Consider the following 26,521-nt stretch of genomic DNA (forward strand, 5'->3'; position numbering starts at 1 on the left):
CGAGCGAGTGTCCAGCTACCTGGCCTTAACTTCCAGCACTGATGGGGTCACATAGCATTATATTGATTTATGATGCTGACACTGACAGCATTATGTCAGTGTTAGGGCTCGTTCACACGATCGTTGATGTCCCGTTCCCGTATTGCGGACCGCATTTGCAGCAATCCGCAATACACGGGCACCGTTCCGTTGTCATTCCGCATCATGGATGCGGACCCATTCATTTCAATAGATCCGAAAATCCGGAGATGCAGAACAGTGCGGAACGGAACACTACGGAAGCATTACGGAGTGCTTTCTGGGGTCCCGTTCCATGCCTCCGCACCGCAAAAAGATAGAACATGCTCTATCTTTTTGCGGAACGGAAGGATGCGCCTGCCCCACGGAAGGTGCCCGTGCATTGCGGACCGCAATTTGCGGTTCACAGCATGGGCACGGGACACCAACGGTCGGTCGTGTGAACGAGCCCTTATCCAATACATTCCAGAACTGTAAGACCTAAGACTCTCATGACGCCAGATCTAGGGGGATTCATCCGTGCTGACTTTTCCTTCACATTACGGGAAGTGTCTGGATTACGCAAATTTAGGGTGAGCTGTGCAAAACTTTCTTCATTTTTTTCTTGTCAGTAGAATAAGGCCTCGTTCACATCACCATTTAACTTGCCATTCTACGGAAACGTCAGAAAAACATTAAAATGAACAAGCCATCCTATTTTTAGCGTCAGTTTGTGTCAATTCTGTCAGATATCAATTATTTTCGATGGGAGAAAAAAATCTTCCTGCGAGACTGTTGGAAAACCATTCCAGGTGACCGCCTCATGGAGCTGATTGAGAGAAGGCCAAGAGCGTGCAGAGCAAAAGGGGGCGACTGTGAGGAATCTAAAATATACAACATATTCTGGTTCATTTACCACTTAATTCCATACGTTTTCCTGCTTCATCATTTTCATGTCTTTAATCTACAATATAGAAAAATAACAAGAAAAACCCTGAGATGAAAAGGTGCGCCCGAACTGTTGACTTCACCCTTTACGCAATTCCCCTTTTTTGCATTAGGGCAGAGTAGCTTCACGTAGTTATGGAGACAGACGATACCTTCCGTATAATGGCTCAGTTCTTCCATAAGCAGAGCCACAATTAGGGCTCATTCACATGACCGTATTTATGTGTCCAATTTTGCAGAACGGATGCGGACCCGTTCATTTCAATGGGGCCGCAAAAGATGTGGACAGCACACCGTGTTTTGTCCGCATCCGTACTTCCGTTCTGCGGCCCCGCAAAAATGATAGCGCGTGTTCTATTCTTGCCCGCAATTGCGGACAAGAATAAACATTTCTATCATAGGACTGGCTGTGTGCGTTCCACAAAATGCGGGCCAGTATCTGTGAATTTGTGGGCTGCAAAACGCATACGGCCATCTGAATGGGCCCTTATCCGCAGGTTGTGTATGGTATCGCAACTCAGCCTCATTTTTTTTTGAAGAGCATCTGTCAGCTTGATCAACCCCGATTAAATCAGGCGTACTGCCTGGTGGGGTTGCTCATGCTGATTACAGCTGTACAACATTCATATGCAAATGAGCAAGTTTGAGCACCGGGGGCCGTCCAGAGCTCTTGGAGCACTGCTTTTGTAATGCCCTTGGGTTCTGCAAACTTCCCCGTCCCCTTGATTGACAGGGCTAGACTTCTTGTCTGTCAATCAAGGGTAGGGGGAGTACCGAGAGCACAGGGACATTACGAAAGCAGTGCTCCAAGGACTCCGGGCGGCCCCTTGGTGCTCAAACTTGCTTGCTTGTATATAAATAAAAACGGAGCTATCCCTGTAGCTGTTTGTTTAATCCTTTAAGGACACGGCCATATTTCACCTTAAGTACCAGGACATCATGCCGTACCAGTACGTCATATGTCCCCAAGAGGTTAAGATACTGACAAAAGAAAGGTATCGTTTTAATCAGCATGAGCAACCCTACCAGACAGTATTCCTAGGGTTGATCATGCTGACAAATGCTCTTGCTAAAAGTAAGGGGATCTTCTGATGTGGATATAATACGCAGGAGTATCCTTAGAGTCAAGGTGAGCAGCCAGAATTTGGGGGCTCCATTCTTTGGTCTTTGCCAATGGGGAACTAATCGAATTGATATTTTATTGACTGTGATTGCGTTTTTGACCAGGGCAGTCTGTATAGGGATCCATCAAAATAATTGAAAGATGCTGCTCTTCATGTTTGGTCTACCTGGACCACGGCAGGAGACAATCTCAATGATCACACAGTGGAAGGACGGCCTCATTCATGGAAATGTGGTCTTGCTGGAAGGTGGTCTCACTTGGTAGAAGACGTTCTCACTGTATGTACACTGATTACAACCAACCAAACAACTGGGTGTGGTGGGTGATGAAGAGGAACGGGTGCAAACCAGACTAGACCAGGATGATAGGAACATGTCGGCACTGACAGGGGTAGCAGCATTGTTTTTGGATTTGTTTTATTGCATGACTTTCCTGTGGTCGTCATTGGGCTTGTATATTAGAGTCTTCATTAATATATTCAATTTGCAATCCAAAAAGAGTAAGGAGATCCGAATCCTTGCAGCTACCCTTACTGTAGACCACCATGCAGCCGGTGTAGGGTTTCTGATATCCTCATAGCTTTCCTGCTTACATTGGAGTGCCCGTTGACCTCATTTTAGGAGCCAGAGGTATATGAAAGAGGTTGTCAGGGGTTTTATGGCTCACTAGGTTCAGGTGCGGATGGAGATCTCAGGGACCACACTGGTACACATCCATCGTGCTCATGCTGAATGTATACAGCTTGACGTTATAGAGGCACCTGTACTGGGGTTCCCAGGATCCAGGGTGGAGGACCACTTTGTATTCCAAAGGTGTACCCATTGCTTGTGAGTGTATAGGGCCCAGGCTCACCACCAACTTGTTGCCATCTTGGGTTGTCCCAACATTTAAACTTATCACCTATCCATAGAATCGGGGGTCCCATGTCCTCCTGTAGAACGGATCAGCTGCCGAGCATGCTCGCTGGTGCACCATTTATCGCTATGGGATTAGCGAGGCGAGGTCGAGTAACATGACCAGTGCCGTAGAGTCGAATGGAGCAGCAGCACATAGGTTCGATTGGTGCTCCATTTATATGGGAGTGAGACAGAACCCCCATTGTGAGGGTTCCAGCAGGCACTGATCAGGAACTTACGTAGAGGTTTAAAGGGGTCATCCCATGATTAATGTAAAAAATGAAAATCAGACATCACATAGGACATGACAATCTCTTTGCAGCTGAAGGATGGAACTGAGCATGTGCTTGCATCTTATTTTGAGCAGGACAAAGAACTTAGAAAAAGAGCAAACAGCAGGTGGCGCCATACAGATGGATTTCAGTGAATAACTCAGTGACTATACTGAATTTATAATGACATGCAGTTACTGAAGTATTCAGATCCAGGGGCTGGTTTGAAAAATGTAGAATATTTTTTTGTGCGACAACCCCTTTCAAGAGGGTGTACGTAGAAAAAAGTGAACTGCCGAGTTGCAGTACCAGACACAGCCGATGGGCCAGAGTGGCGCTATTTCTAGAAAAATAAAGCCCTTTTTATTCTAATCTGATTTAGCCCTTTTATGTCATCGTTATTTCTTCTTATTGGAGCCATTGTTTCGCTACCTTTGTGCCATAGTGTGGAAAATGTGCCGCCACGTAGCCTGGGCCTATCCTCTTCTAGACTGATTTAGATGGTTTATATGATTACTGTATATTATATAGACTATTCCCAGCCATATTGGACAGTGCCGTCTACGACAAGAGAGGAACAGAAGTGCAGCCTGAAGCCCATTTCCAATGGGGTTGATCCTGCCTTTTCTAGCTGTAGACCCTTATATGATGAGACCTGATGCACAGTAAACACCGCCAAACCGTAACCCAACAAGACTATAGAGCAGGGATCAGCAACCTTCAGCCCCCCAGGTGTGGTGAAACTACGACTCCCAGCATGTACACTTGCTTGGCTGTTCTCGGAACTCCCATAGAATTGAATGGAGCATGCTGGGGATTGTAGTTTCACAACAGCTGGAGTGCCGAAGGTTGCAGACCCCCGCTATAGAGCAATCAGCACAATAACTTCCATCCGTCATCGCCACCTTATCCTACCACATATTTTAAGACGGGAGCATTATACATAGGACATTTCCAAAACCGTACCCGTCAATTGCCGGTTGGCACCCTCCTAATGACAATCTGTTTCTTCCTCCCATGAAAAGTGAGAGCCTTAAAGGGGGATTCCACCTTTAGATGATTTCTATGTATTGGTTTGCATAGGACCCTCTGCGTTTTACCACATATATTGCTTGTACGTATGGCTAGCGAGGACTGTGCGGCTCTATGTGCCTTTTGTGAGTTGGATTAGTTTGTTTTTTGCAGTCAGGGGCCGCCAGATATAAGTTATGATGCCCACTACTTGGTGGCTCTGTTAGGTAGCGCACGCTGGAGGCCTCGTATTAATGTCATTGGCATGGGGTGCAAAAGAGTTACTACTGGTATCTAGAGAACGGGGCCCCTGAATTGATGCGCATGCCTAACCACCCGTTCATCACTATGGGAGTTCCGAAAATAGCTGAGTGTGCTCGCTCAGCTATTTTCAGAAGTCCCATGTTGGTGAAAGGAGAAGGCACTGTGCAAGCTTCAAGGGTCCCCTTCTGGAGATAGGGGCGGGTTCTAGACGCGGGACCCGCACCTATCTATACTTTCACACTCACGTTTTGTGTGGATCCGTCTTGTATCTGCACAGCCCGATCCGCACGAATAATGCAAACGCTTGTACCCGTTCATAACGGATCCGTGTGCATTATTCATAAAAAAAAAAGTCTAAGTCAAAACGGATCCGTCTTGACTTACATTGAAAGTCAATGGGGGACGGATCTGTTTTCAATTGCACCATATTGTGGTCAGTGAAATAACGGACACCAAACTCTGCCAAATTGATGCATTCTGAACGGATCCTTATCCTTTCATAATGCATTGGGGCTTAACTGATCCGTTTTGGGGCCGCTTGTGAGAGCCCTGAAACGGATCTCACAAGCGGACCCAGAAACGCCAGTGTGAAAGTAGCCTTAAGGTTCCGTTTGTGGAACCATTCATTTCAATGGGGCCGCAAAAAAAAAAAAAACACGGAAATGATTCCGTGTGCGTTCTGCATCCGTATGTCCGCAAGTCCGTTCCCCCAAAAAATAGAACGTGTCCTATTCTTGTCCGTTTTGCGGACAAGGACAGGCATTGTTACAAAAAATAAAAAAACAACGGATGTCACACAGATTTTTTGCAGACCGTAAAATCCATACGGTCGTGTGCATGAGCCCTAACACTGATGGCCTACCCTACCCTAGAGACGGGAATAGCCCTTTAATTATAGAATGAGTAACCCTTATACGTTAAAGCCGGAGTATCCCTTTAGACGGTTGCATTGGTTGCTATAGGCCGTTTCCCCATTGTTCTACCGCGGAATAATGGGGCTCAGATTATTTTTGCTCAGGGCATTAATGGCATGAATCTGAAGCAGCTAAATTGAAAAAAAAAAAAAGAAAAGAAAGAAAAATCCTGCAAAGTCGACTGCAACATATGTTGTAAATGGTGCAGGAGGGCGTTAAGGTTGGAGGACCCCTTTAAAAACTGAACTGTCAGGAACCAGAGAAGGAGCGAATCACGGATATTGATACGAAGGTGAAGGTCACCTCCACATCTTCACCGCAGACAGCGGTGCGACTCCGCCTCATACACGACGCAACACACACACAAGCCTGTAAAGTTTGCACTAGCTGTGCAGTGTTCTGTATATTGCTGGAATGTTTTATTGCTATTTTGTATCAAACAAAAAAAAAAGGTTGCTATTAAATAATTTTTTTTGTGGTTGGAGCTAATATCTTTTTTTTTTTTTTTTTTTCTCTTGAGGAATATATTGTGTTTTTCTACTGTTATTTTGTACAGAAAGATGGAAGGTAAAATAGATCTTATTGTTATTTTGTTCTTGCCTCCTAGAAGCATAAAGTGAAGCTGTCGCATACTCCTGCAGGGGGCGCAGTTATTTTGTGACCTGCGGAAGCGGTCACCTCTCAGAGGCACGAGGCCCTGGGATAAAAGCACCGACTCATAAAATAACTGCTGCCTGCAAACGGCAGGTTCACTTTTAAAAAATAAAATAAAAAATACAGTATTTAAAAAAAAATATCAACTATATTTAATAAAAAACAAAACAAAAAAAAAAATTTGCAATGGATTTCCTTTGAAATTGACCTATTTTTTAAAAATTGTGTTTGATATTTGGTTCTGACGCTCTTCCTCACGGCCGGAATAGATTGCGAGGTTCATTTTGCATTATTACCGATGGTCTCTTGATTATGGTTCTCCCTTTTCCGTTTATTACTGTAACGCCCAGATGAGGCCCCCTTCATTCCTTCTGACGGTTCAGTGTTTCAGAATATGATTTAATCATTAAATATGTTTATTTTTTAACGAACGACAAACTCGTTGCACTCTGTTCTCGTCGGTGTGGTACTGGTGGCGCGGGAGGGCGTGTGGATGGTATGCCTGACCGTGCCGATAAGCATGAATGGAGGCTGATCTGCAGTACCCCAGCACGGCCACTACATGGTGTATGGAGCTGTCTGCCTTCACTTCTGTATGCTGTATAGCAGGGATCAGCAACCTTTGGCGCTCCAGCCAGGGGCGTAGCTATAGGGGGTGCAGAGGTAGCATTCGCTACCAGGCCCAGGAGCCTGAGGGGCCCAAAGACCCTTGTGCCAAATAAGACACTGGCATTATAGAAAGTGCATACTGGTCAATTTACGCCTGTAGGGAAGGGGTTAGGTACCACCCAATTTACACGGGGTGGTACTGGTGGCGCGGGAGGGCGTGTGGATGGTATGCCTGACCGTGCCGATAAGCATGAATGGAGGCTGATCTGCAGTACCCCAGCACGGCCACTACATGGTGTATGGAGCTGTCTGCCTTCACTTCTGTATGCTGTATAGCAGGGATCAGCAACCTTTGGCGCTCCAGCCAGGGGCGTAGCTATAGGGGGTGCAGAGGTAGCATTCGCTACCAGGCCCAGGAGCCTGAGGGGCCCAAAGACCCTTGTGCCAAATAAGACACTGGCATTATAGAAAGTGCATACTGGTCAATTTACACCTCTGCCTGTAGGGAAGGGGTTAGGTCAAGAATTTGGTATGAGGGGTGCCCTTTCAATGTTTTCCTCAGGCAGCAGGAAGGCTACATGCTCCCCTGCCCCTTTTCAACAAGCACTGAGGGAAGGGGGGCCCAAGCTGAACTCTTGCACTAGGGTCCATGAGCTTTTAGCTACGCCCCTGGGTCCAGCTGTTGTGAAACTACAACTCCCAGCATGCTCCGTTAATTTGGGAGTTGTAGTTTTACAACAGTTGGAGTGCCTGAGGTTGCCTAGCCAGGCGCCACAGCTGATCAGTGTAGGTATTGGATCCCCCCCGGATCTGATATTGATGACTCTTTCATCAGATGCCAAAATGAATAGACCCCCGACCCTAAAATGGATTCAGATACCATGCTGTGTGTGTGAGCTCTACGGCGGCTGCAATGAATGGGAGTCAACTGACAGAAATGTAAAATATCCCGAAGAATAGTCCCCCCCCCCCTCCCAGAATGCCAGGAGTGGCAGGGTAGGAGTATACACAGCAGGGGGTTATTTATCAAGGGACTTACGACTATTTTAGACATAATATAAATAGTCGCAAGTCCCCCTTTTGACCGGCCGTGTGACAATATTGATTGCCAATGAAAAAATGGACAAAGCAGCAACACCCATCACAGGCGCTGGTATGGCGCGGTGACGAACAGGGCAACATAAAGAGGCCCGAGGGCTCGCCTGTACGCCGTGGCCATTTCCAGCAGCAGCGCCGCTGTCCCATCTTCTTCCCCGAGCTGCAGCCAATGATGTATTGCTTTGGCTGCTGCAGTGACGTCCCGTAATACACCGCTGCAGCCAATCACTGGTCTCAGTAGTGTATGGCACCAGCCCGCTGAAGCCTGTGATTGGCTGCAATTACATATAGGGACATTACAACTGCAGCCAAAGCAATACGTCACTGAGTGCAGCCCGGGGAAAAGAATGGCGGCGCTGGATTAGAAGGGTCTGGGAAGGTAAATGTAAGTTTGCTCATTATTTTGACAGTTTCCAGAAATACATCTTGAACGACCACTTTTAAAATGTTTTTAATGCAATAAAAAATTATATATATAAAAAAAAATTGCACAAAAACTACTACAGACATAACTATCCATAAATGGGCGGGGCCATGACGTCACGGCGCCTCACACACGTTTCAAGTGTCAAAACACGCGCTGATAAAAAAGAGCATTCTGATTGGTCGCGCGTGTGACGTAAAATGGAGGAGTCCATGACGGTTGCTAGGAGACAGCGGGAGGCGTGACGAATTGGTGCTGGCCAGGTGAGTCCGGAAGCGAAGAACTAGAGCCAGAACTGAGAGACGAGATGGAAGACGGTGAGACTGTGGAGAAGTTACTGAGGGCGTCGGCCGGGCTGCTGCGGGAGCTCGGGTGAGAGTCTGCGAGGGGGATCCCTGATTGCGCTGTTTTCATGGAAGCTGACTGGTCGTCCTGGGGCTTGTAGTACGTAAGGCATGTAATGTCACATGACCCGGTGACGTCAGACGTTCCATAGGGCGCATGGAGTTTAGACCCTAGCGCAAACGTGACGTCACTGGAGGGTAAATCCTACAGTGTATGGGATCCCCGTAGGTCATGTTATCCTGAGAACCTAAAAAGAGGTTTTTAAAGCTTAAAGGGGATCTCCATGACTATCTACACGGGCACAGCACCCCCACCTTAGTGTGGCTGGGCCTAGTGCTGCAGTTCAGTTACTGTTGACTGGTAATCTTATTGCACCTCCGCTGCAAAGTAATCTTGAAGAGAAAGCATCTCCCCCATGAGCGCCTCATCGCTGATCAGCGGGGGTGGGGGAGTCGGACCCCACAGATCTGATATTCATTATCTATCCTGAGGATGTCGTCAGTATACCCGACTGCACAAGCCCTTTAAATAGCATCAGTCAGCAGGACCAACCCTATAAACCTGACCGTGCTGTCTGGTGAGGTTGTTCCTGCTGGTCGAAATGATACCTGGATGACGAAAATCCTTTGCACTGTCCCAGAGAAAAAAAAACTGACTTTAGTTCTGGATTTAAATTAGGGCTCCAGTGCACTGAGGGTGGGGCCCTAGCCCCATGGTGCACCTCTGCTGTCCACACCCCCATCCCCTTGATGGACAGGCGTCGGCTCCCTCTTGCCTGTAATGGCGCACTGGATGGGCTCGATAAAGCAGAAACGCTGGCGCACAATTGCAGGTCCAGGCGAGAGGCCGCTGAAGCCTGGTTCTTTTATTAAAGGGGCGGAGGCGTGGAAAACGGAGGAGCTGATGTCCTCGGGGGTGGTAGGTTGCACCCCTTGGTGCACTGAAGCCCTAATTTACACATAGAATAAAAGCGTCTTCACTGGAATGGTGCAACCAGGTAGCGTTTCAATAACCGGAATCAACTCTGCCGGGCGGCATGTCTGGTTTCATAGGGTGGATCCTGCTGAGGGGTGCACCCCTGCAGGGGGCGGTCACCTTCCTTTGTATAGAGCACATGCTTCATTTTGGGCCCCCTGATCAGTGGATGCTATGGCTCTCCTTAGGTAATGTTCTCTGTTCATCCAAGGGCCGAGGATCTGGATAATTATCAGGGATGAGCGCTCGTTCCCGATAATTGCCCTCATAGAGAGGTGGCGCCGATCACCCAACGAACAAGAACATGCTCGTCTGTTGGGTCATTGCACCAAAAAGCCTTGTTTGCTGGCAGCGCGTCATCCTCCCCCTCCACAGACGATGAACCCCTATGGGGCTGAATGATCACAGTAGCGATCACTCATCCCCTTACAGAGGAAGGGATTGCCGCATGCAAATACCACTTGACTGAGGCGCAATGATCAGGAGTGAGCGGCTCATTCCCCGTGTGTCTGCTGGAGTATAACCCTGAGGTATGTACCTGTGTGCTATACCGCCACATACCTTCACTCCCGTTACACTGGTGAGACACTTGCAGGGGCGGATACAGGGTGACGTGTTATCTGACTAATCGTTTGCCTTTACCTTTCAGCTACACGGGACCTTTATCTGATGCGGATGCCCTGCTGCGTTCCTGTGAGTCGGGGGCCGAGTGCCAGCTGTTCACATCTCTGTGTGTGTGGCTGGTGTCAGAGCTGAAATCTGTCACCCCTCTGGTGGAAAATGTCAGCCCAACCGAAGGTAAAGTGGGGGTCTCCGAAATACACTGAGGTTCACCCGTTATTCTGACACTTCCTACTCTCTGTCGACGGTGCACAACTCATGAAGGAAGTTGCGTGTGCAGAGCTGGCGGGTATACAAGGGGTGGTGAGCTGGCACGGTGGGTATATAAGGGGTGGTGAGCTGGCACGGTGGGTATATAAGGGGTGTGTTAGGCAGTCTGCACACATATCCCTCGTTGCTGTCACGGGTAAAGGAGCGATTTATCAGAGTTGTTGGCTTTCGGGCCCCGGCTGGCAGTATTTCTGACACTGCGCAGTGTGAACTGTTCATGTGCTGGTGATTGGACAAATGGCACCATTGTGAATGACAGACGTGGAAACTGCAGAGCACCACGTGCCACTGATGTGAGAGTTGGTTATGAAGGTGCGCGAGGGCGAAGCGACACCCTACAGGGGAGCAGCTCACCACCAGAATGAACCAGGGGGCGACCGGACATGTGTCTAAGGCCTTATGCCCACGACTGTTGTGTGTTTTGCGGTCCACGAATTGCGGATCTGCAAAACATGGATGGCGTTCGGCAATTTGCGGAACGGCGCGGACAGCCATTAATATAACTGCCTATTGTCTGCAAAACGGACAAGAATAGGACAGGATATATATCTCTATCCTATTTATATAATTTTTATTTTTTTTGCGGGGCCACGGAACGCCTCTTTTCGGTCCCATTGAAGTGAATGGGTCAGCATCCAAGCCGCAAAAAGTGCGGCTCTGATGCGGCCCAAAATAACGTTCGTGCACGTGAGGCATAACACAACAATTCGGGGAACTCTACTGTGTATGCAGCTTCGGAGCAGACGGGTGGTCACTGCACTTCTTCTATTCAAGTTGCATGAGAAGAAAAGGCTTCAATTTGTGTCTGAATCGGACCTCCGCTGATCGGTGAAGGGTTGTCTTCTCCGATGAGTCATGTTTTCGGCTTCATCATTCGGATGGACGTTGGCTTGTCAGGAGAGAAACATCAGAGAGCAAACCCCGTGCAGTCATTGCTGGTGGGGGCAGCTTTATGGTTTGGGGGAATGTTGTCATTCTTTGGGTCCACTCATCCATGTGGAAGGCACTCTCCACCGATTTTGGTATGAATCCATCTTTGCAGATCACATCCACCCCTACATGCTGATGGTCTTCCCTGGGGCGGATGGGATCTTCCAGCAAAACAATGAGACATGTCACAGACTAGAAATGTCTGACTTTGGTTGGAAGAGCCTGACCAAGACTTCCATGTACTATCCTGGCCCCCAAATCCCCAGACAATTGAGCGTCTGTGGGACCACCTACATGGTCGCGTTTGCTCTATGGATCCTCCCCCCACGCAACTCTAGAAGCTGTGGGATGCACTGCAGCCAGCATGGCTCCAGATGGCTGTGACCACCTACCAGGACCTTATGGAGTCACTCCCAGCCAGTCTAGCTGCGGTCTGCTCTAGATATCAGCTGGCGGTCATAATAACGGGACTCGACTGTGTACATACATTTAAAGAGTTCTGTGAGACCAGGAACCCATAGTCAGGGGGTCGGGGGTAGTGCCAAAGTAAATACAAAATTAAAAAGACTTGGTCACATACCATTCCTGCACAGGTCACTGCTGATGCCATTGGTTGGTCAGCAGCAGTGGCACTCGTGTCCAGAAGCTTGGCAGCTGCCATTCACTTGTCTCATCTCAACAGCTCTCCTAAGGACGGTCATAAGTATGTAGAGCTCTGGACGACCATGTTACGGTAGAGATGAAATATCGCTGGGATGTGGCATCACTTTATGATCCAGGGAGGGAAGGGGGGACCTGACCTATGTGACCGTACTGATCCCAAGGAAGAAGGGGCCACCTTCACATGTGTGTTCATGAATCCGGCATAGGGACAGCTTTCTGCAGTGCCAGATAATGCCGGGGACCGCAAGATCCCCTCTGACTATAATGGGATCTGGATGCTTTTTTTTGGTCTGATCTGCATTTTTTTTGAGGATCGAACGCAGACCCATTAATTTCTATGGGGCCACAAAAAAGGCAGACAACGCACGTATATATCATCTGTGCGGCCGGGCTGCAAATGATAGAACACGTCCTATTTTAGGCCGTATTGCGGACATAAATAGTAATTTCTAGTACTGGGAGTGCGAAAAATGCGGAAGATGTCCGTATATTGTGGGTCTGTAATATGCATAAGGCCTAATTTGTAAGTAACCACATCCTGTCCGTTTTACGGCATCTCTTTAATAGGGCCCACGGGAAGTGTGGGATGCACATTACCAGTATCTGTAGTTTTTGGACCGCAAAACGGAAACTGCCGTGTGAATGTAACCTTATCCAAAGGTCAGGACCACCCCCCCCCCCCCCCATTCCAGATGAATCCATAGCGAACTACGTGTCACGTGTGGCAGAAGCCTGTTTACCCGTGTACCTCCTTGTTGTGTGCTTAATTTTGGACTTGAATGTTTTTTTTTTATTATAATTGATGTCCTCCATATGGGGATTATAGCGTGATGCATGCAGGCCACTCTTTTTTGCTCATTTTAATTTGTTAATGTGCTGTTTGTATGTAAAATGAAATAAAGGTAAAATACGTTTTGATAACCTGCTTGTCGTGATGGCATTCGCCACTAGATGGCAGCACATGGATAGAGACTTGATAAACCCCTCTATAAAAAAACAATAAAAATGCATATTTTCCAAAAATAATTTAAAGCTGTAACTTTATAATATTAGAGGCAAGTTTACCTGACCGCCATCAATTGTCTGTGCTTCCTGATGGTTACCTGGATCCAACCGTTCACATGTGGTTTCTGACTCATCGTGACTGACGGCAGTGCGGGGGAGTCTCGCTGCGCAGTGCTTCTATGTGAGCTGAGAAAACTGAGCTGTGTGAACATGTCGTTTGTATCTGCATTCCTATAGAAAGGTGTAGATCATGAAATAGATGACAAACAAGATACCATGTCCAACCTTCTTTACTTGGGATTTCCTTAAAGGGTGTAGATGCGGCTTCCCCTGGTAAAATCGGCTGTGTGCCCGGGGGTTCCAGGAGCGGCACCTGGTATCAGTAAGTGATCCCTGTGACGGCTGCATAGAGAAGGGAATGGTCTCTGTGTTCCTGATGGCTCTGGGCCTATGCATTTGGTGCTAAAAGCCTTTGTGGGGATTCCGTTAAAAGGGGTTGTCCCACGAAAAATATGCTACATCTTTCAAACCAGCGCCTTGATCTGAATACTGTTGTAGTTGCCGGTCATTAAAGGGAGTCTTTCACCTAAACCAAGCATGCTCAACCTGCGGCCCTCCAGCTGTTGTAAAACTACAACTCTCACCATGCCCTTCTGTAGGCTGTCCGGGAATGATGGGAGTTGTAGTTTTGCAACATCTGGAGGGCCGCAGGTTGAGCATGCCTGACCTAAACTGACCATTATAGAACACTAACACCATGATCTGCATTATCGTCCCCGTATTGGAATGCTACTTACCGTATAGCTGTCAGTCGCTTATTTTCGCAAAAAAAAACTTTTATTCAATATGTTAATTAGGTTCTGAAGGTGCCCAGGGGCAGGGTTCAAGCGGTCGGTGCCCAGGCCCCTCGTCGCTTTTCATATGAAACCCCTCTGGCCCGCCCTAGGTTTTTCAGAAATCCAGCGCCGGTCACAAGATTCGACGCGCCTGCGCACTTCTTTCCCTATTATGGGCAGAGGCACAAGAGCGTTTAATGCGCTAAATTAACATATTGAATAAGTGTTTTTTAGCGAAAATAAGCGACTGACAGCTATACGGTAAGTAGCATTCCAATACGGGGACGATAATGCATATCATGGGGTTTAGAGGTCACGCTACTTTTTTTTTTTTTTTTTTTTTTTTTTTTTTTTTCTGGAAGAGTAAAAATACTCCTTACCATGAGGAGTACGAAAGTTACAGTAATTCAAATAGTTAATAGGAAGGCCTACATAACATTAAGGGGTTGCTATTTATGCAGGGAAACCATTACTAGTATCAAGAACTGTCTCCCATGCATAAATAGCAAATTCATTTTTCCATCACATTATACACTGCTCGTTTCCACCCTGTAATCCAGCAGTGGTGGTCGTGCATGCACACTGTAGGAAAAAGCTCCAGCCTCTCTGGTGACCGGGACAGTGGAAGCTCACATAGGCACGCATGCGCAGCAGCTTTTCGTCCCGGTCACCTCCTATCTGCGCCGCAGGGATGGTCATTAACTCCTGCAGATGAGCAGTGTGGAAGTTTTATTTTTCTGGTTTTCATTCCCTCAGTTTTATGTCCCAAATCTCCATCCAGCAAACTCTTTACTAGAGATGTCCTCCACTTGTGTGACATGTGTCGACAGATGAGAACCATTTGGCCCATCTAGACTGCCCAGAGCAGGTACTTCCCCTGCCCCCCTTTCATCATTGCTGACCTAATTGCAGAAGCACTCAGAGCAGAGCTGAGAGACCGTATCTGTGGCGAACGTTACACGTATTTCGTGTCTGGCCCATAGAGGAGCTCCTGAAGCACGGATTGCTGAAAATGTTACTGCTGGCGATGATGGGAAGATGTCAGGATACACGGGGATGTATAGTCGCAGACCACTCCAAGTCCCCATGCTGACCCCTGTCCACTGCCGTAGAACTGGACTATACAGTAATGGAATAAGTTGTCCTGATCTTATAATTGTATTAAGGGGGCACTGACTGCTGCAGGACGGCAATTTAAAGCCCATCTGTCAGCAGATTTGTCCCTATGACACTGGCCGACCTGTTACATGTGCGCTTGGCAGCTGAAGGCATCTGTGTTGGTCCCATGTTCATATGTGCCCTCATTGCTGAGAAAAGTGATGTTTTATTATATGCAAATGAGCCTCTAGGAGCAACGGGGGCGTTAAGCCTCATGCAGACGTCCGTGGAACACGGACCGTGTGATACCGGCCTGGATTTCTTCTGAGTGCAGGAGTGCATGGCGTGTATTACTGTAGAAAGGCGGCAGCAGGAAGCGCACGGCGTCATAGCAACCAATGACGCCGTGCGCTCCTGCACTCAGAAGAAATCCAGGCCGGTATCACACGGTCCGTGTTCCACGGACGTGTGCATGAGGCGTTACCCTTACACCTAGAGGATCTGCTCTCCAACTCTTGCGCCCTCTGCACTTTACAGGATCAGGCAGTGTAAACCTCATCATGCCTGGCTCTGTCAGAGTGGACCGGGCATACCAGTTGCAGAGAGAGCTGAGCCTCTAGGTGTAATGGTAACGCCCCCTTTGCTCCTAAAGGCTTATTTGCTCATAGGCTCATTTTTCTCAGCAATGCGGGCACATATGAACATGGGACCAACACAGATGTCTTCAGCTGCCAAGCGCACATGTAACAGGTCAGCCAGGTTCATAGGGACAAATCTGCTGACAGATGCCCTTTGACTCATGAGCAGCATCTGCTTCCTTTTCAAAAAGAGGTTCTGCAGCAGGAGCTGGGTGTATTATAAAGAGTACTTGTTACATGGCACATTGCATTACCTTCATGGCGTAAAGACCAGGACTCGGCATTCACTGGGTCTTCTTGTTTTCTTCTTTTCTGTAACACAGTCCATCTCCTCCTCAGGCCCTGCCGACTCCGAGACCTTCCAGCTGGAGATGAGCGGCGTGATGAGCGAGCTTCACTGTCCCTACACGGCGTTGACCTCTGGAAACGTCACAACCAGACTGCTAAATGCCGCAACTTGCCTGCAGCTCATTGGTAATGTAGGACTTTCCATAAGATGGGCAGCCATGTCTTAGGGTCCATTCACACGGCTGCAAAATTGGTCCGCATCCGTTCCGCAATTTTGCAGAACAGGTGCGGACTCGTTCATTTTTAATAGGGCCGGAATGTGCAGTCCACATCCGCATTTGCGGACAAGAAAAGGCATTTTCTATGAGCGTGCCGGTGATTTGCGGTCCGCAGAATGCCGGTGTCCGTGTTCTGCAGATCCGCAAAACGCATACGGACGTGTGAATGGACCCTTAGGCTGGGTTCACATCACATTTCTGCCATCCATTTAACGTACACAAAAAATGTTATGCATTAAACAGATGCCCCAGACTGATGCCATACAGTGGCGTATGTCACCATAGAGTTCCATTGTAAAAAATAAAAAAGTTTGAGAGTCTGATAATCCAGCACGTGTTCCCCGCACAGACCAAGGGCGGATTCTCAGACAGATAACAAACGTTGGCAGTGTAAGGCTAGGGCGACGCGGTTTGTGGCCAGGATCGCTGAGCAGCGGTGATCCAATGGGATGGCCTTGGCAGTCGCAAGAAATCCAGCCTAGGTGGAGTTTGATGTTGTGCTGCTTCTGTTTGCCGACCGCATCACAGTGAAAAGGGAGGGACGGAAAGGATGGATTTGGTGCATAACTGAGGCGGACGAAGCCTACGGACCCCATAGACCATAACGGGGTCCGTTAGGTTTCCGTTCAGAGGAAGATTTTTAAAGCAGAGACAAGTCCTGCATGCACAACTTAGGTTTCCACTCAGAAGATGATTTTGGAGCGGAGACATAACGGACCCCATTATAGACTACGGGGTACTTAGGTTCCGTTCGGCTCAGTTATGCGCCGAATCCGTCCTTTCCGTTCTCCTGCTCTTAAACAGAACAGGGGAACGGGAAGGCTGAACACTGATGTGAAAGAAGCCGAACAGAGTTTCCATTATGTGAGATAAATGATGGTGGTCTCTTATTAATGTGACGTGCATGGTGTTAATATTAGTGCCTCCCATTAATATTAAGTGACCCCATCAAGCGCCTCTCTGCAACTGCCGCATCCTCTGCACTTTGACAGGTCCAGGCAGTGAAAATGCCATCAAGCCTGGCTCTGACTTCTCCTAAAGTCAAAGTGCAGAGAGAGCAGAGCCTCTAGGTGTAATGGTAACGCCCCCGTTGCTCCTAGAGCCTCATTTGCATGTATTAAAACATCATTTTTCTCAGCAATGCGGACACATGTAACAGGTCAGCCAGTGTCATAGGTACAGATCTGCTGACAGATGGGCTTTACCATTAATTGCCATTTGAAACCATGCTAAAAATTAAAATGTGTTAAAAGCTTCATTTTCAGCTTTTTTTTTTTTTTTTTATTAAACGATATACCCTTGTTATACCTTGGATAAAGTCATGTTCTTGGAAATATATTTATTGGTCATCGATATAACAAGCCAGCCAATCCTTTACCGCAGTATTCCTGAGCACAGATCTGGAGGCGGCTCGACTCCTTAGGAAAGCCAGCGTTCCCACTTCGGAGCCTGTAAGACACGATGAAGACCTTCTGGAGGAGTTACAGCTCATAGGAAAAGCATTGGATTTTCCTGAGATTTCCCCGAACGTCCCAGTGAACGAGCTCATGAGGGAGCTGCAGAATAAGGTAAATGGGATGCACTGGCATTTTTAGATTGTAAGCTCTGCAGCAGAAGCCCTTTCCACTCACTAGGACTGTGTAATAATGGGTTTGGAGTAGGAACCTGGCAGGCAGAAGTGTTACTTTGCAGGTTATTTGAATAAAGCTTTTTTTTGCTTTGTTTTTTCTTTAGGTCACAGAACGTTCTGGGACGGTCCACGTGTCTCCCCCTCTATTTAAATCCCAGCTGCAGCCTGAACAATGGGTAAGATGGCGAGTTTACTCCAAAAGTATTTTTATAATGCAGCAAATTTTTCTTGGGCTCTGCTAACATTTGCGCTAATCATTTTTGTGGACCAGAACAACAAAAAATGACAGCAGTTCCAGGTCCATCACATAATGGCGCCCAGTGGACTCCATTGACTCTAATTGGGAATCCGTCACCAGCGACCTCCCTATCCCGCTGTTTGCAGTGACACGTAGCTGTGGTTCACGCTGTTTTTCTTTTGTTGATTGGAGGCTTTGTTCCCTAGTCATGATGCTTTGTCTTAATATACAAATGAGACCTTTGGTGCAATGAGGGTGTCACCATTGCACTTGTTGCACCCAAGCTCCTCTTTTTTCTGTGGCCAGCCCCTCCCTGACTGCTTTACCACAGCCTGGCTTTGTCAATTAAAGCAGCAAGGGAGGGGCTGGCCACAGAAAGGAATGGAGCTTATGTGCTGGGAGAGCATTGGTAACGCCCTCATTGCACCAAAGGTCTTATAATGCAAATTTCCATAATAAGGCAAAGTAGCATAACTCTGGAACGGAGCGCCCAATCATAAAAAGAAGGGTGTTTTCATCAGGTAAACCACAGCTTAGGGGTCTATACATACAGCTGAATAGGGAGGTCGCTGGTGACAGGTTCCTTCTAAAGATCTGCGGAGGTCACTCTCTGTTTATCAGCCCGATTCCTCGTCGTGGACACTGCTCTTTTCGCAGGAGCATATGGCATTATACTGATTTATAATGCTGTGCGTCTCTGCATGACCTTACTTCTAGAGAATCATACTGACCTAAAGCTGTCAGTATAATTCTGTAGATTCTAGTGTGGAAACCCATGGCAACGCTGGGCGAACATAGTCTCCATGTGGCTGCTGTCCATGATCAGATTTCCGTGTGGAAATAGAACTGCCGGTGCGGATTTAGAAATCCGCCGCTAAAACGGCAATCGTTATTGACATGCTGCAGATTTCTAAATCTGCAGCACTTTAATGATGTTTGCAATTTTAGTTGTGGAATTCACCCTTTTCTAATTAAGTGTGAGAACTGCGGCAAAACCGCATCAAATCGGCACCAAAAACCACTGTTGGACATTGCGGTTTGGGTGCAGATCTTCTGCACGTTACCCTGCACCTGTGTGCAAATTGCAAATGATTTTTTTTTTACCTTAGAAGAACTAGACCAGGGATCAGCAACCTCTGGCTCTCCAGATGTTCTGAAACTATCCAAATAGGTTTGCATGCTAGGAGTTTCACAGCAGCTGGAGTGCCGAAGGTTGCCGATCCCTGCGCTAGACCATTACAACAAATGGCGGTTTTCTGTTACATCCCACTCTATGAAGGTTGTTTCTAACTTCTTGAACCTATGAGTGGGTGGTAGTCCTAAGACCTGAGAATATCCATTACTGATACGTGTACATTCTTTCCCTAGGAAACACTGCAGGAGTTGCATTACTCCATGCTCAAGGAGTACGAATGTAGAATGAGGATGTTGGTGACTCGATTTGAGGTTACGGTGCAGTCGTTCCACTGGTCGGAGAGGGCTCAGGTCAGTTATCCTGTAATCCTTATGGTAAATGCACACGATCAGGATTGCGTGCCGAAAATCCGCACTGTAGGTCATGTACATTGTGTTCTATGAGAATTTGACATTTTCCGCACAGATTTTGACCTATAGTGCGTATTTTTAAATCTGCAGCATGCCAATTTATTTTATTTTTCCTGACCGGATTGTCTCCATTCATAAAATCTGCACCAATTGATGCAGATTGACCGCACGGATTTCCTTGCAAACACCTGTGGATTTCAGTGCGGATTTTCCGCACGTAAATCCTGAAAGTGTGCACTTACCCTTAAGTCGCTTTTGGCCTTGGGTTATGTCTAGAACTGCTTTTCGAGTAAATGGGATGAAGCTATAATACTAAACGCATCCCAGGGGCAAGAACCGTTTTTGGAAAATATCCTCTTGTTGCACATTTCGCCTTCTAGTCTAAGGACAGACTTTGTGTGATGGATCTTCTACTGCAGTGGCCGATTTATAGGTCTAATGGGGTACATTTAATAAGACGCGTTTTAGACGGTGGTTTTAATAAAGCCCTAAGTTATGAAGAGGCGCAGGCCTTTCCATAACTTCAGCGGCGCCTCCAGCGCCAGTTCTAAATGTAAGACCGCTTCCTTGCTGTCTTGCATTTAGACTTTTTTTTTGTATGCCTAAAACAGGCACACACCCACAATTTTAGACCTTGCGAGAGCGGGGCAAAGTCACTGATACAGTTGCGCCGCTATCTACACCTGAAATGTGCCTAATTTAGGCTTATTTCAGCATAGTAAATGACCCCTTATATCTTTATCTTTTTGTAGACCCAGGTAAAGGAAAAATCCATGAACGACATCTACTGGCCTTTAAGAAAATTGCTCACTGCTGAGTCCAGGATCACAATCCCCCGTTTACTGGCTGTCCGAGAAGACTACTCCCGAATCCTACACACCTGTAATGCCACCTTCTGCGAGAAAACCCGCACTGCTATCCAGAAGGTAGTTACCGCGCTGCTCCTGACGGCAGGACGTGCATTTCTGTCAGTGTGGGTAAACACTTGTGGTTTTTGCACGTTTCTCTTGTGTCCCACCCCATGAAGTCCTGTTCACACTTTGTGGTAGGGTGAGTGTTTTTAGGGCATGGTGCAGTTTTTATAACTTTTTTTTTTTTTTTTTCTTTCTTTAACGGAACAAGTGATTCCCAACCTTCAAAAAAATTTATTGGGAAAATTACAAAGCATTACAGCAAAATTTTTTACAACCCCTCAATTCTTAGTCACCCAACCAAATGTAGATAAATATAAATATAGTCAGTTCATCTTTTGGTTGCATTTAGAAAAAAACCCTCCCCTCCCTCCCCCCTAGTCTGTGGTGCGTCAAAGTAGGACCCCCATAAACAAACCAACATGACCTCAATTAGTCAATCTTCCAGCCACCCCATATCCTATTCCACTGGTCCTCAACTTCCCTCCGTTTATATATAATTTTCTCGTAGTTTTTTACCTTATCGGTTAAATTTATCCATATATTTATGTCTGGAGTGGATCGGGCAAACCAGGTCCGACTGATCAGAACTCTAGCCAACAACAATATTCTGCTCAGAAAGATCTTTTGATACTTGTGATTTTTTAATTTGGAAAAGTCGTTAAGCACGAATACATGTGGTTCAAAAGGAATTCGAATTTTTAGTTTTTGGATAATACAATTATTAATGCTATTCCAGTATTTTACAAGTTCTGGACAAGTCCAAATCATGTGGAGGAAGTCTGCTCCTACAATATCACATTTGGGGCAGTTGGACGTGGCTCTCAACCCGCATTTATTCATCCATAGGGGGGTAATGTATAGTCTATGGGAAATGTAAAATTGTATTAGAACATGGTTAAAGTTCTGGGATACTGAAGTCAGATTCCCAAAAATATTCTCCCACCCTTCTACTCGCAAATGCGGGCAGTCCGCTTCCCATGCTTTTTGTCCTGGTGATTGTGTATCGCTAAACCGTGCCTTAATTAATAACTTATATATATTGGAAATCTTAGTTCTAAGAGGTGTACCCCCTACCCAATCATTCAGAAAAGATAAATTATCTATATCCAGCAGACGTTTATCGTCCAAACTGGATAGTACAGATCGCAATTGAAAATACCTAAACCATGAGAGATTTCTTATATTATGTGTCATTTCTGTAAAGGATTTAATTTCTCTATCTTTAACTACCTGTGAAATATATAATATTTTATTCTTCTGCCAAAATGTGTCAGCTGCAATGTCATCTAGCCTTTGTAAATAGAAATTATGCCAAAGAGGCGTAAATGTGAGTGAACCCCTAACCTTCAACCATGTCCTAGTTGTACCCCACACTTTCAGGAGTAGATTTATAGTCTCTTTATAGCCTCGCTCATAGCTCTTCAAAAGCCCGGATTCCAACAAGGTAAAAATATTATTATGAGCGTGGCTAGTTACCAACTTCCCCAGGAGTGCACTGTCCTCTGATTCATAGCACCTCAATAGCTGGGCTGCAATAAAATACCCTTTAAAGTAGGGGAGATTTAAACCCCCCCACTCCACTGATTTATACAAGTATTCCAGCTTAATTCGCACTCGCTTTCTTCCCCATATTAAATCATTAATTATTCTTTCCATGAGTTTAAAGTGTTTGTCTTGTATCCAAATAGGTGTATTCCTGAGCACGTAAAGAAATTGTGGTAGTATCACCATTTTAACTAGTGAAACTCGATCAGCTCTGGATAGGGGAAGTTTCAGCCAGATTCCTATTTTAGCTCTAATCTTTACCATTGTGGGGATCAGATTGAGTTGTACAAAATTTTCAACCCGAGGCGATATAGTCAAACCCAAGTATTGAATAGTATCAACGATATCCAACTGTGTAGCAGGAACCTCCTTTTGTGGCAGGGGATCTATTGGGAGCATGCATTTCTCTATTACATTATATACTGCTCGTTTTCAGGGGTTATGCCCTCTGCCACAGAGCAGATACGAGGTGGCTGAGACAGGAGCTGCTGCGCATGCGTTCCTATACGTGCTCACAGTCCCGGGCGGCGCTTTTTCCCCTATAACGTGCAAGCACGGCCATCGCTGCTGGATTGGAGGCTGGTTGTAAACCCTGGAAACGAGCCGCCGCTGCAGCACAGGTACAAGGAGGCTAGGACAGGAGCTGCTGCGCATGTGTACCTATATGTGCTCCCACACTCCTGGCCACCAGAGAGGCCGGCCGCCTTTTTCCTATAGTGTGCAAGCATGACCACCGCTGCTGGATTGCAGGGTGGTCATAACCCCTGGATACAAGCAGTGTATAATGTGATGGGGAAAAATGAATCCAGCCAGCAAAAGAGGCAATATGGACAATCGCAATACATTAGTAAGTGGCTTGTATTAACTTTCTCTACATGATAAATACCATTTGCTAATGTAAGACAAGCCCTTTAAGAGACAGTGGTCCATCATTGGTGGGTGGGCAGGCAAAGGGGGGCAACTCATGTGTAAGCTGAGTAAGTTAGGATGCTTGTTGTATAACAGACACCAGGGAACCTGCCAAACGCCATTCATTTATAATGGGAAAATGGTGCTGCCTGCGTGCTGGAGTGTGCAAACAGCGCCTAAGAGCTTTACGGTATTTTGTTTTTCTGGATTATAGGTGCTCATGACTGGTACTGTGCCTGACCGAGGAGGACGACCTAATGAAATAGAGCCGCCAATGCCTATGTGGGAGAAGAGGAGGGAAGGGGGAGGTGGAGGTGGACACCAACGATGGGGCAAAAAGAATAAGAGAAAAAGGAATTGAGCCCAAGTGAAATGTGTTTTCCATACAGTCTATAGTGTGCGGCCTCTTTTCTGCCAAAGTAATTCTGTGTGCAATCTCAGGAGACTACAGCACGTCCCTCACTGCCATTGATTTACATTGGTTTACCAGGGTGGTGCTCTGACCTTATTATAGAATAACTGTAGATGATGGACATTAGAAAGCCATTGGCCAAATATCCAAACCATCCGCACTCTAATAACCTATATGTTTGTCTGTCAAGGAGTGATAGCCAGCTAGCGGACGACTCCTATGTTGCTTGTCCCCAGGAAGAACAGAAGATAATCTGTAAACATGGCCGTTCCTCCTTTTGTTTGGTGTGGGGTGTCTGCTGCCCCCGTTACACATTATGTTGTAAACTTTATTTTTTTTTATCCGCAACACACGATGTCTGTGTTTCTGCATCCTAATCCGTGCTCAGTTGTGCTTTGAAAGCAGATACTTTTGTTGGATGTGGGGAAATTATCTGGAAGATGCTTTCTTAGGAAGGCTCAATGATGATGATTGCCCCGTTTTAAAGTTGCTGCCAATCAACGGTAAAACTCTTGTTTATCAGTTGAAAGCCTGCGGCAGCTCCTGCCCTGACCTCCCAGCACTGCTGGGGTCGCATAGCATTATATTGATTTATAATGCTATGTGACCCTTACAGTTCTGGAATGTATTGGATAACACTGACAGCATTATGTCAGTGTTATCCAATACGTTCCAGACCTCTAAGGGTTACATAGCATCATAAATCAATATAAGGCTGTGCGGTGTAGGGAGGTCGGGACATAATATCAGCACAAATTCCTGTACAGATTTACTGTACTTGCGTTTCTGCAGAATATCCACACCAAAATCTGTAATTTCTTAGTGGGTTTTTTTTTTGGTGCAGATTAGATGCAGTTATAAACAGGGTGAAATCCACAGCTAAAACCGCAAACATATTTGACATGCTGATGATCTGGAAATCCGCGCGGCAGGTCAAAAATCTGCAAAGTGTACATCAGATTTGTGTAATGTCATACACTGCTGGTACTGTACTATGCTGTGGTTTTCCCCAAGGGGAATCTGCACTGAAAAAAGTGTGAATGTATATAATTAATAAATAAAATAAAAATATATATTTGACACTAATTTAAGTTTTTTTTTTTCTTCTGCTGTTTTGCATAATTAAAAAAAAATCTGTGGTTTATTATTTGTGCAAATGTAGCAAAAAAAAATTCTTTTTTTCTTCTTTGTAATCCTTATAATTTGTGCACTTACAGCAGGAGCACTTGAAAAGTATAATGGTGAATTATACCGTGAGATAAAATGTAATGATTAATGTACAGCTTTAATTGCATACATGTGTAATGTGCATGTTTTTATTTATAAAGATTTAATTTCAGAAAACAATAGGGCGTTAATCCTTATCATGCATTAAGAGGACTTGTCTGCTCTCTGTTAATGTCTGTAGTGGTGTGTTTTTTTTGTTTTGTTTTTTAAATTAAATGTATTCTCCATAAAAAATTCAATAGTTCTGGTGCATGTTTTTGTAAACATGTGTATATGTATATATTCTCACCGATAACTTGGCTTTACCATTCCCCCTGTCAGTAGTCTTTATCTAGAAGATGTTTTGAAATAAAAAAAAAAAAGTGAAATGGAGGTTCCATTACACTTTTCTGGCATGTGACTATGTGGCCCCTTTCACACGAGCAAGTTTTCCCACACGTGTGCAATGCGCGACATGAACACACAGCACTCGCACTAAATCCTGACCCATTCATTTCAGTGGGTCTGTGTACATGAGCGTTGTTTTTTTACTCCTCACTTCTGCGTTGCATTAACAACGCAGCATCTTCTATATTCTGTATTTTTTTCACCCAGCCCTGGCCCCATAGAAGTGAATAGGGCTTCAGTGAAAAACGCATCGCATCTGGAAGCAAGTGCAGGTGTGATGTGTTTTTTACTGATGGTTGCTAGGAGATATTGTTTGTAAACTTTCTTTTTTTTTTTCTTTTTTTTAATCACGCACGTGAATAATGCATCAAAGCACATTATACCCGCGCGGTAAAAACTGAACGCAATTGCAGACAAAACTGACTGAACTTGCTTGCAAAATGTTATGAGTTTCTCTGAACGCATCCAGAGGCAATCCGTCACGCTCGTGTGCAAGGGGCCTAAGAATAATTGTATATATTGTGTATATACATACAGTATGTAAAAGGAGATCTCTCTGTTTAATGCATTTACTTTGCCAAATAGACAAGTAAACAAAATTTCCTTTTGGCCTTGCTTCATGTATATTTTAGCTGGTTTAGGTATTTTTACACTTCCATATTGGTGTAGTTGATACAGTATGAAAAGGTCAAAGGTCTATCAGAACCAACCTACAATCAGACAGTGTTGATCCAGAGAAAGGAGAAAAACCCGGATGAGGTGGTTGCCAATGGCTCCATATGAGGGCTCATGCATTCGACCGTATGTATTTTGTGGTCCGCAAAAAAAACTGACCTCCATATTGCATCTGCAAAACGGACAAGAATAGGACATGATCTATTTTGTTAGAAATCTGCAACAAAAACTGCATAAATAAAACAAAAAAACGCACCTATAGTGTGGAGTTATGCAATTTTTATTTGCAGTTTTGGTTCAGATTTAGGGTCCATTCACACGTCCGTTGTTTCTTTTCTTGATCTGTTCCGTTTTTTGCGGAACAGATCTGGACCAGTTCTGTACCCATTCATTTTCAATGGGTCCTGAAAAAAAAATCGGACAGCTCAATGTCTTATTTTTTTTCAGGACCCATTGAAAATGAATGGGTACAGAACTGGTCCAGATCTGTTCCGCAAAAAATGGAACAGATCAGGAAAGAAACAACGGACGTGTGAATGGACCCTAAATGCAGATTTTCTGCACACAAATCAGCACTGTGTGCGGCAACCCTTAGGGCTCATTAACTCGACCGTATGGTCCCGTGCCCCTGTTGTAGACCACAAACAGCGGGTCCACGATCCACAAAAGATAGGACTTGTCCTATCTTTTACCGCATCTTGTAGATCACAGACCCATTCAAGTCAATAGGTCCACACTGCAATAAGGGGGATTCACGCGGCCGGTGCCCGTGCATTTGCGGTCCACAGCACGAGCACAGGGACCATATGGTTGTGCTAATGAGACCTTAGGCGAGTTTTCCCACCCGGATGCTATGCATGTAGTGAACGCATATTATCCGGA

The 26,521-nt window shown here is 45.9% G+C and overlaps 1 protein-coding gene across 1 annotated transcript; it reads left to right on the top strand.

Annotated features, from left to right (window-relative positions):
* The first annotated feature begins 8,449 nt into the window (after positions 1 to 8,449).
* On the top strand, positions 8,450 to 25,573 carry FAM98C (family with sequence similarity 98 member C). Its single transcript, XM_044306042.1, has 8 exons — positions 8,450 to 8,582; positions 10,180 to 10,328; positions 15,931 to 16,065; positions 17,541 to 17,725; positions 17,892 to 17,963; positions 19,394 to 19,510; positions 20,323 to 20,496; positions 23,153 to 25,573. The coding sequence occupies exons 1-8, from the start codon at positions 8,518 to 8,520 to the stop codon at positions 23,297 to 23,299; spliced, it is 1,044 nt and encodes a 347-aa protein (XP_044161977.1). The 5' UTR covers positions 8,450 to 8,517; the 3' UTR covers positions 23,300 to 25,573.
* The last annotated feature ends 948 nt before the right edge of the window (positions 25,574 to 26,521 follow it).

Source organism: Bufo gargarizans, chromosome 9, assembly GCF_014858855.1.
Source record: "Bufo gargarizans isolate SCDJY-AF-19 chromosome 9, ASM1485885v1, whole genome shotgun sequence".
Classification (NCBI taxonomy): Eukaryota; Metazoa; Chordata; class Amphibia; order Anura; family Bufonidae; genus Bufo; species Bufo gargarizans.